Source organism: Saccostrea echinata, unplaced genomic scaffold (assembly GCF_033153115.1).
Source record: "Saccostrea echinata isolate AGI-Se365-2 ecotype Australia unplaced genomic scaffold, CSIRO_AGI_Sech_v1 ptg000013l, whole genome shotgun sequence".
NCBI lineage: Eukaryota > Metazoa > Mollusca > Bivalvia > Ostreida > Ostreidae > Saccostrea > Saccostrea echinata.
Genome location: NW_026889762.1, coordinates 2,687,737 through 2,702,500, shown reverse-complemented (window position 1 = coordinate 2,702,500; position 14,764 = coordinate 2,687,737). Strand labels below are relative to the sequence as shown.

General features: G+C 34.4%; 2 protein-coding genes across 4 annotated transcripts in view; one reads left to right on the top strand and one right to left on the bottom strand.

The window, feature by feature from the left end:
- The window catches only part of LOC133186338 (histone deacetylase 8-like), a 33,365-nt gene that overhangs the window by 10,338 nt on the left and 8,263 nt on the right, over window positions 1–14,764 (bottom strand). For all 3 annotated transcript variants that reach the window (XM_061321590.1, XM_061321589.1, XM_061321591.1), the window contains exons 4-6: window positions 14,447–14,583; window positions 3,509–3,650; window positions 246–358 (exon numbers count right to left, since the gene is read on the bottom strand). In XM_061321590.1, the coding sequence (XP_061177574.1) occupies window positions 246–358; window positions 3,509–3,650; window positions 14,447–14,583 (392 nt within the window). The remainder of the gene's footprint in view (window positions 1–245; window positions 359–3,508; window positions 3,651–14,446; window positions 14,584–14,764) is intronic.
- On the top strand, window positions 9,778–11,532 carry LOC133186328 (E3 ubiquitin-protein ligase TRIM36-like). Its single transcript, XM_061321581.1, has one exon. The coding sequence runs from the start codon at window positions 9,813–9,815 to the stop codon at window positions 11,478–11,480; it is 1,668 nt and encodes a 555-aa protein (XP_061177565.1). The 5' UTR covers window positions 9,778–9,812; the 3' UTR covers window positions 11,481–11,532.

The following is a 14,764-nucleotide window of genomic DNA, read 5'->3' as shown; positions in this document are numbered from 1 at the left end:
ATGGAGGTTGCTTCATAAAATTATCTATATCAGCTATCATCAATTGATTCTTAATATATATAAAAAAGAAATGACAAAAACCTGTTCACATTGTCTTAAATTGGTTCAAACATATTTTCCCACCAAATCCATTGTTCTTCAAAGTAAAACAGTTTTGAGTTGTTAATAAACATACACCTCTCAATATTGTGTTTCATTTTACATACATACAATGTACTTATATAAACACTGAATAAGTCACTAACCGTCTCCATGATGTACATCTAGATCCAAGTATAGAACTCTCTCAAACTTCTCTCTCAGTTTTAAGATGGCAAGAACAATGTCATTGACATAGCAGAATCCTGATGCTGTGTGTCTGAAAAAGAAAAAAAATGAAAAAGTCTCTTAATCCAGCTATCAGTACAGGGCTTATACAAAGTCCATGTCTCGATCACCAACCTTTCCTTTTTTTATTTTTTTTAATCGTTCATGAAATTTTTGAATAACCTAACATACATATATCGGGTTTGAAGGTTTTCTTTTTAGCGAAATCCTTGTAATGGTAATGGTGATTTAATTGAAGGTTTTGGGCAAGTAATTGTAATTTAATTAATTACTTTCCTATGTAATTGACCCCATGTGCTGTCAAAGAAATACAAATATTCAATATTGCTTCTCATATCTGCACATGATTAGGTGTTTTCTTAAAACCCCAGTTCTCAATTCCTTATGTCCCATCCCTCAAACCAAAAGTTCTTTAAAAGAAAAGCACTTCAGTAATTTTTATACTGGACTTGAGCTTGAATAAACCATTTCCTAGTTAGTGTTTTTATGCTGTGATGCCCCTGTATCGAAGATTTGGGGGTAAATAGTTTTTGCCCTGTCCGTCCGTCTGTCTGCAAAAACTTTAACATTGCCCATTACTTTTGATTGTTTGGAGCTCTGGCTTTCATATTTCACATGTGTATTTCTTTGGTTCCATCATATTTGACCTTTTGACCTTGACCTTGGAGTTTTCCCCCGTTTTGCAAAATTTTACTGATCTTTAACCTTGGCCATAACTTTTGAACGGTTGGTGCTAGGGCTTTCATACTCACATATGTCATCCTTGTGACAAGACCTTCCTTTGGATACCAAAAACTTTGATTCTTTGACCTTGACCTTGGAGTTTGACCTACTTTTGGAAAACTTTAACCTTGGATGACTTTTAAACAGTAGGTGATTTCCTCTTTAACATGTCTATTCCTTGTGACAAGACCTTCCTTTGGACACCAACAATTGTAATCCACTGACCTTGGAGTTTGACTTCTTTTTGAAAATTATAACCTTGGCCATAACTTTTGGATGATTTGTGCTATGGCTATCATATTTCACATGTGTATTTCTTGTGAGAAGGCCTTTTCTTGGGCACCATTAATTTTGACCATTTGACCTTGATGTTCTACTTACTTTTGAAAAAATATAACCTTTTCCATATGTATTCAATGGTTGTTGCTAGGGCTTTTATATTTCACAGGTATATTCCTCAAGACAAGACCTTACTATGGGTACCAATATATTTGATTTGCATTTTGGAAAGTTTAACCTTTGCTATAAGTTGCCATACAGGGGCATCAGTGTTTTACAAACACATAAGAAATTTTCAATCAGTGAATCTCATCAGTTTATTAAAGTATCAATTTACAAATTTAAACAGATTTTTCATCAGAAGAATTTTACTTTTGATCCTGTGTCTAAAATAATCATGCCATAAACCACATTCAACAACATATCTAACAGGCCATAAGTAATGTTTAAATCATTTCTTAGTACACTAATATATATATATATATATATATATATATATATATATATATATATATATATATATATATATATATATATATATATATATAATTTTATTTATTTATATATATATATATATATATATATATATATATATATATATATATATATATATATATATATATACTCTTGACATTATCATACCAAATCTGCATACTGCCTCTTGATTCTGAAATTCTGGCAAATAGTTTCTCAAGTTAGAATAATTTAGCAAAGAGCAAAAAAAATAATAAAGATTTTCAATTTATTCCAACCAAGGGTCTTTAAAGCCTTCAAATTCAAATCACTTGACATTATGACTTACAGTGCAAAAGCTAATGGCATACAAATTTCCCACCGTTTAATACACATGAACATTCTACTTAAAGGCCCTTTCACAATTGGCGCACGAGCAGACGCGACAAAATATTCATGCGACCGAAAAAATTTGATTTGGATCGTAAACTGTTGCCGAAATAATCGCATATGAAAAAGTGTTCGTACGAAATTCGCAAGATCTAAAGCGACCGTTGTGCGATGCAAACGCATTAAATCTTGTGATATATCTTGCGTCTATATGCGACTGATATACAATGAAAGCGAGTGTTGTAAGACAATGCGTTAGGATCGCACGAGTGATCAGGTGATCGGACGATTTAATGTGTGTCAATGCGATTGGACGTGCGGCGCTCGTGCGATCATGTGTTCCATGGTACGAATGCTCGTTCGAGTGCATTAAAGCAACACCCATCAGCCACACAATTCTAAATTTAGAGAACCCTACACAGTGCTGCGATTTTTCTTATTTCTTCTAATATCTTTACCGTTTAGATTTGTTTGATTGTATGTTGTTTAACGTCCCTCTCGAGGATTTTTCGCTCATATGGAGACGCCACCACTTGCCGGTGGAGAGCTGCAAATTTGGTGCTATACTCGGCACTTACGGCCATTGAGCAGTGAGGGATCTTTTTCGTGCCAGCACCTACTGCGACACGGGACCTCGGTTTATGCTGTCTCATCCGAAGGACCGGTCTCCACGTCCCACAGTGGGATTCGAACCCGCGACATAGGGATTAACTCCTTACTTTGCGACTCTAGAGCACTAACCACTGCGCCACGCAGGCGACTACCGCTTAGAATGTGCGTAATTATTTATTGACTGTTTTATTATGACAGCAAAGTGTTTCGATAATTTGATATCGTATTGATGTATGTATATAATATATGTAGTATATATATATATATAATATATGTGGTATATATATATATATTTGCATGGTAAATTGAAGCTGATAAATCGTGCAATGATAGTAAAACGTTGCAAGATTACATGAGATACATTGCGCAACAGTCTAATGGTCACAAAACACACGCATAGACAGCTGCAATTCATCGTACGGCCTTCAAAAATCGCGCATCACTCTTATGAGTACCTAAAACGTTGTAAGACATTCGTACTAATGTTCATGAGTTGCCTTGAGATAATTTGGATCGCATTTGGTCGCGTCTGAATAGTGTACGTCCACTATTTTGAGGAGACTTGATGCGACCACTAAAACGCATGCAACAAATGCGAGACATCGAGCAACATATGCGAGAGCTCGTGCGAAGCTAAAATATTCCGATCGCAAAGTGTTGTAAAGTGCTCGTGCGCCAATTGTGAAAGGGCCTTAAGACAGCTTCTTCGGAGAGTGTATTTTACCTCTTAGCATGATGCCATCCCCCACACCAATTGACAGCGACCTGACTCCGCCCCTCCAGCAGACATTCAGCAGCCCTGAGTGATGCCCCACTGGTCAAAGAAGCATATGTGTAAACGTGACGATTGATCGGGCAGTCATAGGCTAAAAAGGGAAGAAAATCACTGGTCAATGAAATGATCATAATACATGTAAAATATTGCCAAAGCCCTTTTGTTTCCCTGAATGCTACTTTTTAATCAATTTGGTTTAAAACAAACTCTCAAAAGACAACAAATCATAAAATACAAGAGGCCCAAAGGCCTTGAATTGCTCTTCTGATAAATTTCACTTCTATTTGAAGCCTCTAAGTATCCTGTTTATTTAGACAATTCCAAAAGTAGATCATCATGTTCTACATTTTGGCTAAAACACTATGAGAACCCAAGATGCATCAACTGACTAAGTTCAATGATTTGAAGCCCCTTATTATCTTAAATATTCAGATATAGCCATGAGATTCGAAAAGTAGGTCGTGGTAACTTTTTGAACAACATACTCCAAGACCCTGAAATGCCTCAACTGATGATTTTAAGTCTCTTATTATTTGAAATATTTAGATATTGCCTTGAAATTCTAAAAGTAGGTCACTGTGACCTACTTTTCAGTTGACACATTCTGAGGACTCAAAATACATCTACTGACAAAGTTTGATGATTCTATGATTCTTTAGCCAATTAGTACCTGATATATTTAAATATAGCCATGAAATTTCAAAAGTACGTCACAGTGACCTACTTTTCAGTTGCTGTACTCCGAGGACCCAAAATGCATCAACTGACAAAGTTTGATCATTCTAAGCCAATTACAACCTGAAATATTTAAATATAGTCATAAAATTTCAAGAAGTATGTCACGGTGACTTACTTTTCAGTTAACGTACTCTGAGGACCCAAGATGCTTCAACTGACAAATTTTTATCATCATAGGCCTTACAGTGTTCAAAATATGCCTCTAAAACAATTTGAAAATGAATGCCTGCAAAATTCAAAACAAAAATAGGTCACTGTGACCTACTTTTGAGTCAACATGATATGAGGTCCTAAGATGCATCAACTGACAAGATTTGATGATGATCCTAGTCCCTATAGTAATTTAAGCAAAATATCAAAGATTTAACAAAGATAATTTTTGGTAAACTTTGAAGTGACCTTGAGACCACACCCTTTGCCCCAGGGTGTTGGCAATATTCAACAAACTTCATTCACTATCTGAAAATACATCTAAAATTGAGGCACAAAAATAATTTTTTAAAAACTTTTAAGTCATTGGCTAACTTTTGTCGAGTGATTGCAATAACCGATTCCAAAATTTAAATACCCTAAATCAAATGCCTGCAAATTACTATGACAAACAAAATAGTGCCCCTTGATATCAAGATCATCTAAAAATAATTTAAATACCCGATACTTGAAAGCATTACTGGTCCAGTGGAACGAGCGGTAACTTCCAAGCCAAAGGACCCCAGTTCAAATCCACTGTGAGACACGCCTCTTTTTTTTTTTTTTTTTTTTTTTTACATTTTTAAAAACGAAAAGAAATTTTAAAAATGTTTCATACTAAAATGAAAGAGATGTCAAAGTCAAATTTGGTCATTTCTTTCTGATGATCTTGTGGAAACTAACAGGATAAATATCAAGTCAGCTAGTCTAAGACCTAAACCAGGTCAGCTAGTCTAGGACCAAAACCTAATCAGCTAGTCCAGGACCAAAACTTAGTCAGCTTGTCTAGGACCGTAACCAAGTCAGCTAGACTAAGACCTAAATTAAGTCAGCTAGTCTAAGACCTATACCTCGTCAGCTAGTCTAGGACTTAACCTAGTCAGCTAGTTTATGACTTAAACCGGGTCAGCTAATCTAAGACTTACACCAAGTCAGCTAGTCTAAGACCTACACCAAGTCGCTATTCTAAGACTTTAACTAAGTCTAAGACCTAAACCTAGTCAGCTTGTTAAAGACCTAAACTAAGTCAGCCAATCTAAGACTTAAACCAAATCAGCTAGTCTAAGACCTTAGACCTAGTCAGCTAGTCCAGGACCCAAACCTAGTCAGCTAATCTAAGACTTAAACCAAGTCTAAGACCTAAATCTAGTCAGTTAGTCTAAGACAAACCAAGTCAGCTAGTCTAAGACCTTAACCAAGTTGCTTGTCTAAGACTTTAACCCTGTCCCTAGTCTAAAACTTAAACCAATCCTAACTAAAACCAAAACAAATCTCATATTTGTTCAAAAATTAAAAGCAAGATCCCCCCCCCCCCCTAAAAATATGTCCATAGGTCAAGAATACCCCACCCTGGGTTCATTAGTAATGCAACAAGAAAATTTTTATTACTGTATCAAGTTTAATAAAATTATCTTGAATAGTTAATTTAAAACTGAGTTTTTTACACAATAAATAATAAAGTCATGATTAAGGTAAAAAAAAATTGATAAAGTTGATAAATTCTCACCAAAGTATTATCAATGCATACACTTACATAAAAATATATTGAGAATACATTATCTGAAACTGAGCTAAACATTTATTTAAGAAAAGTGCAGTATAATGATTGTAGGAAAAAATGTTTGCACCAACTAAACTGGGTAATATTTACATGATTCTTCTCTGAAAATGCTTGCACTGGTGTGAAATTTATAGTCTATGCTTCTGTTTGACTCTTCATGTTCATTGTTGCGTAAATATAAGCCTTCACTACCTATATAAAGTCCCAGGTATTAAAAGATTAGGTCGACCGCTTGGTGCAGTGGTTAGAGCGTTTGCTCTAGAGTCGCAAAGTAAGGAGTTGATCCTTACGTCATGGGTTCAAATCCCACTGTGGGACATGGAGACCAGTCCTTCGGATGAGACCATTTAAACCGAGTCCCGTGTCGCAGTAGCCTAGGTGCTGGCAAGAAAAAGATCCCTCACTGCTCAATGACCCTGAGTGTCGAGTAAAGGTCAAAATTTGCAGCTCTCCAACGGCATGTGGTGGCGTCTCCATATAAGTGAAAAATTCTCGAGAGGGACGTTAAACAACAAACAAACAAACAAATTAACAGATAAGTAATAATTGTAGAAACATGAAATACTTTCTTAATAGAAGAAGCACAACAATACACACACACAAAATAATTTTTGTTATATTTTTATATTTTCTTTTTAATTATGACTCCTGAATGTAGTTCATTTCACATTCATATTGGTCTTGTTCTTCCAGGTATAGAATGAAGAGCTTGATAGTGTCTTCCAACTACTCCCACTTTTTAAAATCACTTTTCCCTCTAATAACAATAGAAATTTTGATAGTTAATTTGTTTTTATATCATTAAAGTTTATCAAATATCACTTTAAATTTACCTGTATTTAACAAATTTTGTCAATAAATAAAAGAACAATTTTATTTGATTTTAAAATTTTAAAATCAGATTTCTGAATATCCTTGAATTTATGATATCAACTATATGCCATTTGTTCACCAGATAACTCATAAATCTCTATATGCAATTTGGTTGTTGTTTTTTTTCACTTGTATTTACCTTCATTAAAACAAAAGAAAAAATCACTTAATGCTGATACAAGTTTTTCATGATTTAATAAATTATACATCTAGAATATAATCTATTTTGAAAATTCCATGTACTTATAAATCTATCTGTTATTTTTTTTTTTTTTTTTAAAGCCACATATGCATATTGAAAAACAACTTCAAAGGTCTATATATTGACAGGTATTTAAATCACATGACCTGGATTAAAATCACATGACTTAGCAACAGGCCAACACCAGGAAGTAAATCGTCAGACAGTATTTTGGGAGCCATGTTGAGTTTACAGGTGAGATATTATTTCATTTTTTATATCAACACCTCTCTGTGCAAATTATCCTCTATCTGAATTTTTAAAAACAATGTTTTACTAAAAAGTGGAAACCCATTAAAAAAGAGCAATATAATAATGCATATATGACAGTAATGGTCTCAGCATGGGGTTTTAAGTCACAATTGAGGTCACAATTGTATCTAATACTTAACCCGGCCTTGCCATGGTAAAATTTAACTGAATCACAGGTATAAACATCTTGTGGATTTGCAAATTAAAACTCTGATCTTAAGAAACATTCTTTGAGAATATTTTAATCTCCATGTTGACAAAAACAGTTTTTAGTCTGTATACAGAACTCCAGATAATTTTTTACCTCAAAGTGTATTTACTCCCTGATTTTCAAATCAATGCAGATTTTGCTCTTTAGCTGAATAATCAAAGAGTATTTTGTTAATCTATTGCTCTTTTGTCATCTAATGTGATTTTTAGCTTCTTATCAAAATAAGTGTTTTTGAAAGAGGAATGTAAAAAACGGACAGTTTCTGCATTAATCAATTAGGTTAATGAAATTTTAAAAATGTTGTCAGCTTTTAGCTTTAACCGAGAAACATTTTGTTTCTTTCACCAGAAAGACCATACGGTAGGCAAATTAAGTTACCAGCTGAACACAGAACTCCATTTAAGATTAGGCCTATATCGATCGTAGCAAGAGTTTACCGAGAAAAATATCCTTCCTTTGGCCAGATAAAATTAATCGTTAGATTTTTATCCCAACCTGCCACTCTCAAAATGTCCCGACTGTTGTTGTTTTTTAATCAAAAATATATATTAGGTTTTGCTATATTGACATCGGTCGAGGTAATAGTTTTGGAGTTACTCTCCGTTTGCATTAAAAGTCGCGTGGCACTATTTATAGCACAGGAGCGTGTGGAAAGCCAAAAAAATTCCTTTCAATAAAAATTAAAACACTGAGCTGACCTCAATTCACATAATTAATTAAATTGTACTTGCATCATTCAATCCGTCATACGCAGTACTTTCATAATGTAATGCTTATTTATGATTGCTAATGCGTAATTGTACGCCCTGATTTAATTTCTAATGCATATTTTGAAAAATTCAATGCATATTTCTGCAAATACGCACCTTATCTGGAGCTCTGTGTATATAAGCACAAACCCATGCAAGTTAGAATTGTCCTTTACTAAAACAGCCCAGCTTTAACAAAATCTATTAACTATATATATATTCTCTTTGTTTAATTTTCTTTACATTGTCAAGTATATTTTCTATAAATGATTTTCATCCTTGATAAACTTTCTTACATGCCAAGAACCCATCTACCATGATCATCACACATACAATTGAACTTCAGTATCTCGAACTTGGACATCTTGAATACCATGGATATGTCAAAGTGATTGGGAAGTCCTAACCACGTATTTCGTGCTTGGACATAGATTTGAAGTTAATATTTTCTCAAGTTTTTGGTATGATAGCATGACTTATACGTTGCTATAGCATTTCAAATGGAAATAAAATAAAAAAACTTATTTTATCTGGAAATTATTGAAACTACAAATTTCAGGATGCGTTTGATTGATACATCCTAGCACTTTCATAAAGCAAACTTTATCCTTAATACTTAAGAAAAGTAAATTTTTTGTTGTGTATTAATGAAACATATTCAAATATAATCCAGAAAATTCAGTGAGAGTAGAAATGTAAGAAAGCAAAACCAACTCAACAGTATTGTTAGTCCGTGCTCAGTGATGTGTGCAGAGTTTAACAAATTGAACACATCCGGTGAAACGTAAACATTAACAATAACAGAGCTTGTGCCCTGTTTACAAAAACAGTTTACATTTCACAGGTGTGTTCAAATTGTTAAGCTCTGCACACATCACTGAGCATGGACTGACAATAATGGTGAGTTGGTTTTGCTTTCTCACATTTCTACTCTTTATTTTCTGGATTATAGGTTAATATTTTTCACTAATGCACAACAAAATTTTTACTTTTCTAAGTATTAAGGATAAAGTTTACTTTGTGAAGTCCATAGATGTGTCAATCAAACGCATCCCGAAATTAGTAGTTTCAATAATTTTCAGATAAAACAAGTTTTTTATTTTATTTCCATGTGAAATGCTATAAAAACATATAAGTCATGATATTATACCAAAAATTTGAGAAAATATTAACTTCAAATCTGTGTCCAAGCACCTTGAAGTATTTTACCCTCCTATCTCAAACCCTCAGATATCTCAGTTTTTTTCTCAGTCCCATCAAGTTTCAGATAATGAGGTTTGACTGTATTTTCATATCACAAAATCTTCACTTTTACCTATTTATTTATATTTTCATTTTTGTTTGCACAAAGCACAAAAAAAATCCTAAACATAAGACTTATACTTCACAATTTAAATCTATTTTACAGCATCACCTAGACTTGGTCAAGTAAGAAGAAGATGATAATGGACCCCCGTTATAGTGCCCAAGACATCCTCCTCTGTGACCTGTGTCAAACAGCTGCATTACAGAGTCATTGTGAACTTTGTCATGTAAACCTCTGTATAGTCTGTGTTGGAAAACATCTCTCTGATTCATCTAAAAGACACAATGTTGTACCATACAAACACAGAACTTCTACTCCTAGCTACCCAAAATGTCCAAACCACACCCAGAAACATTGTGAACTTTACTGTGAGAAATGTGACATTCCTGTCTGTTCTACTTGCATCTCCTCTGATAAACATCACGGGCATAAATTTACAGATGTTCTGAAAAAACTCAGTTCTAAAACAAATGATTTAGAAAAAGACTTAAAAGAACTAGAGGAAAAAATCTATCCTACATATGAAGAAATTACATCAGATTTAAACTCTGAAAAAATCAACTTGGAGAAACATTATGAGAAACTGACAACAGCTGTCACCAAACAAGGAGAAGACTGGCACAGAGAAATTAACATCATTGTCAACAAACAGAAATCTGAAATTGAAGAGATGAAAATTAAACACCTGGCTGCTCTAAATAAACAGAAAAATGAAATCAAACAGATTACTTCTGATGTAAAACAGAGCATACTTGATCTGAAGAAAATACTGGACTCCAATGATGTCTCTCTAACCTCTGTGTACAAATCCAGGAATGCTGAATTCAGAAGTTTACCTCCTAAAGTCAATGTGTCATTACCAAGTTTCTCTCATAAGAAGATCAACACAGAACAGCTCCATCAAATGTTTGGTTCTCTGTCAGCATTATCCATTACAACAGAAGAACATGGCTACACAATGAAGACATCAGAAGCTGAATACTGTCCACCAGTCAAACCACTGCTTGATGAACCAGAGCTCATCACCACCATACACACTGGGTATAAATATCTATACAGTGTTACCTGTCTCAGTGATGAAGAAATCTGGACATGTGGATTAGACAAAATCATGAAACTCTACAACCTCCAGGGCAAACTACTGAAGTCAATCCAAACCAAGTCAGGGAATGATCCATGTGATATAGCAGTGACAAGGAGTGGAGATCTAGTTTATACTGACCCTGATACAAGAACTGTAAACATAGTGAAGAATAAACAGATAGAGGAAGTGATCAGACTACAGGGATGGACACCTCGCTATATCTGTAGTACCTCTTCTGGTGACCTCCTGGTTACCATGGTCAGTGGTGATAAACAATTGAAAGTTGTCCGTTACTCTGGCTCCACAGAGAAACAAACCATTCAGTTTGACAGTGAAGGTAAACCTCTGTATTCATCTGAAGGCCTTAAATACATCAGTGAGAACAGGAACCTGGATATCTGTGTGGCTGACCATGGAGCCAAAGCAGTAGTGGTAGTTAATCAGGCAGGAAGACTCCGATTTAGATACACTGGTCCTCCCTCTACTAACAAGAGATCATTTGTTCCAGCCGGCATCACAACAGACAGCCAGAGTAAGATCCTGACAGCTGACTATGTCAATCACTGTATCCACATCCTAGATCAGGATGGACAGTTCCTCCGTTACATTGATAACTGTGGTCTAAAGTATCCATTTGGTTTATGTGTAGACACCAGAGACAACCTCTTTGTGGCTGAGTGTCTCAGGGGTAAAGTGAAGAAAATCAGATACATGTAAACACTGCATTTTTATTGCAAGTTTCTGTCACTGAGATATAAGATGAAAAAAAAAATCACCATGATATTGATTATGTGAGCATCTTCAAATTTATGGAATCAATTATATGAAGAGTGGGTAAATAATTTTAAGACCTCGTGTTATTCTGTTTATATTACAATAAAATATTCTATCTACATGGATCTACTTTAAATTATTTTTAAAAAAAAAAAAAAACATGATCATGTCATAATTGTAAAAATCTTACTGAATCAGATGAAAATAAATTCATATAACAAAGATTGGTTTAAGCAAAGCTAGCTATTGATGAGAAAGTATGCCATGGCTCTAAACAACGGTAATTAGGACAAGGTCAAGGTCACATGGATTTTAAGCATTAAAATTTATTACATTCAATATTTTAAACCTTTGTTGATGTATTTGTCCCAATCATTGGTTATAATAAAAAATTAGCCAATTGTTGATGTAATTCAAGCACTTGATTATAAACATAGGTAATCAAATATTACAAAGCTCACCTCAAGAAATTTTATTTTTAAGCAAGGCAAAGTCTCATACCAATCAAACATTCTTGTTGTGTGCATTCCTAGGTGAAACATTTATGCAAGTATGGTATGGGTAGAATTTTTAGTAGGACTGAGTATGAGCAAAAAATTTTGATACAATACGATAAATATTTTATAAAGTGATATGTGATATATTGTATTCTTTAACAAGTCTATAAAAAAAAGTCTTTTAAATCATTTATTGCATAATTTTATAACAACTGAGTGTTTTATAACCCATTTCAAAGTTCTTGTCTCACTGTCATTAAAAAATATAAGAATTATGAAAAATTGCCTGCTCGATACATATTGGAAGTTATTTAATGGATAATATACATTATCATGATTATTGAATATCAGTATGTATCGATATACTGCAAAAGCCCTAATTCTTAGTTACTTTGCACGCAGGGATCCAGGAATAATTTCCAATTTTGAGTCAGGAATTTCTTGACAAGCAAATAAAAACCCAGACCCAAAATACCTATTAGGTTGAGGAGGGGGTGGGTATGTATTGGACAAGTTGTTTTCCTTTATTAATATAACTTTCCTTACTTACATCACTATTTACCAAGACTCCCTGTACCCTGTGTTCTCATGAAGGGAGGGAAGGGGATCCAATGCAGGGTTCGACACTAACTTTTTTAGGCTTTAGTCCGGCCGGACTAGTGCTTCTTTACTTTTACTAGTCCACATGCAATTTTATGAGTCCGTCAAAAAAGGAAACATCGATGTTTTGTAACATTAATTTAAAGATAAACTTTTCAATATACGTTTTTTTTAATACTTTTATTAAATAAACAAAGCATTTACGTGAAAGGGTTTATTCCCCAGCATGGATTCGTTGAAATCTCGTGATCAACGAGTACGATCGTATTCCCGATGTCGTTCTTTTTCTCTTACATTACATCAAAAAAAAAAAAAAGGTCCTTCGGATGAGACCGTATAAACCGGGGTCCCATGTTGCAGTAGGTGCTGGCACGAAAAAGATCCCTCACTGCTCAATGGCCCTAAGTGCCGAGTATAGGACAAAATTTGCAGCTCTCCACAGGCAAGTGGTGGCGTCTCCATATGAGTGAAAAATTCTCGAGAGGGGCGTTAAACAACAAACAAACAAACAAACATCCAAAATGTCTGACATCTTTCTTTTATGTGTCATATAAATTATGATCGCTAAAACATTTTACTTCATATCAATCAGTCGAAAAATTAAGCACTGACTCGAAATTGTCTAACTACCCGCCAAGAAGCTAGAGAAAGCTAAAAATAAATGCGGGGTTTTCCAGTAAAAGTTGTGGAGAATCGGACATTGGTAAATTATTCATACTGTTTTCCAGGAATTTTTATTGGTCCGTTCGGACTAATTAGCCTCAGATTTTATTAGTCCGAATAAAAATGCATTAGTCTGAGACTAACGGACTAACGTTAGTGTCGAACCCTGCAATGTCAGTATTGGGTTGGGGTAGGGGGGAAGACCTCCCTCCTCCTTTTGGATCTGCCCATGCTTGAGAATGGACTTGATTTAAAAGCTTTTTTCACTTAAATCAACCAGAGAATGTAAGACTAACCTTCTAAAGCAGTCACATTGGTAGTGTGCATCCCTAGATGTTTCATCCATACAAGTTGGTCAGCATAAGGCTTATAGTTACTTTGGAATAAAGTTGTTTCCCTTCATATGACTTACCTTAATATTTTATCAAGACTGTGTTCTCAAGGGGGTTGTGGGGAAGGGGGGCATAACTTTACCCAGGAATGTTTCATATAAATTCTAATTGTGAATTTGCTGCACATGACAAAGATTTCTTCTTACATAGCATTGCCTTGTAAACTTCAATCCTCTATTGTGGCCCCACCCTACCACAAGGTCCATGATCAGAACAAAATTGAAACTACACTACCTGAGAATGCTTTCATATCAATAAAACTAATCAGGGCCATGCGATTCTTCAGAAGAATACATGTACTTTTGAAGATTTTTTCAATATTTTCCCACATAAAATTTTGACATCTTATGGCCCACCCTAACCCAGGGGTCTTGATTTTAATAAACATGAATCAATACTGTGTCAGGAATCTTCATGTAAGTTCCATCTTTTCTGGTCCAGTGATTCTTGAAAAAAATATTTTTAAAATTAAATTGAAAAAAATTTAAAAAAAGAAGTTAAAATTTTTCAATAAATAATTCTAAATCATCTCCCCTTAATCAAGGGCAAGACTGAATAATATTCTTAACATGGGGTTGAAATTGGCCCTTTGATTCTGGAGAAGTCAAAAATGTAAAGAGTTTACAAATGGAAGGACAGATGAGATGGACAGATGGACACTGGATGAAATATGATCAGAAAAACTTGTTAAAATTGCTGAATTAAAACACATGATTTATAATCTGGAATGTTACCTAATGAAAACAAATACACTTACTGAGGCCATACTGTTCACTTTCTTCTTCATATTTTTCCTCGTCATTCTGTTTGCTGAGTAAAGCCAGGAAGTCAATGTAATCTTTAGCATGGAATCCCGACATCTCCTGGTCCAAGGCTCTACGTGGGGGCGTGACCCTGACAATAAAGTCTGTCACAATAAAACAACTGAAATGGTGGCATGGGTGTGTTTCCTTTTAAATAGTATGACAAAAATAATCTTACTGATGCAACTGAATAAAGACTGGTGGATCAGCATTTGTTTTAATTACAGGGAGAACACAATATTTAACTCTGTCTCTCAATATTCCACCATTTC

Excerpts from the sequence above, each read along its gene's own strand:
- LOC133186328 (XM_061321581.1), top strand. The coding sequence starts at position 9,813 with ATGATAATGGACCCCCGTTATAGTGCCCAAGACATCCTCCTCTGTGAC.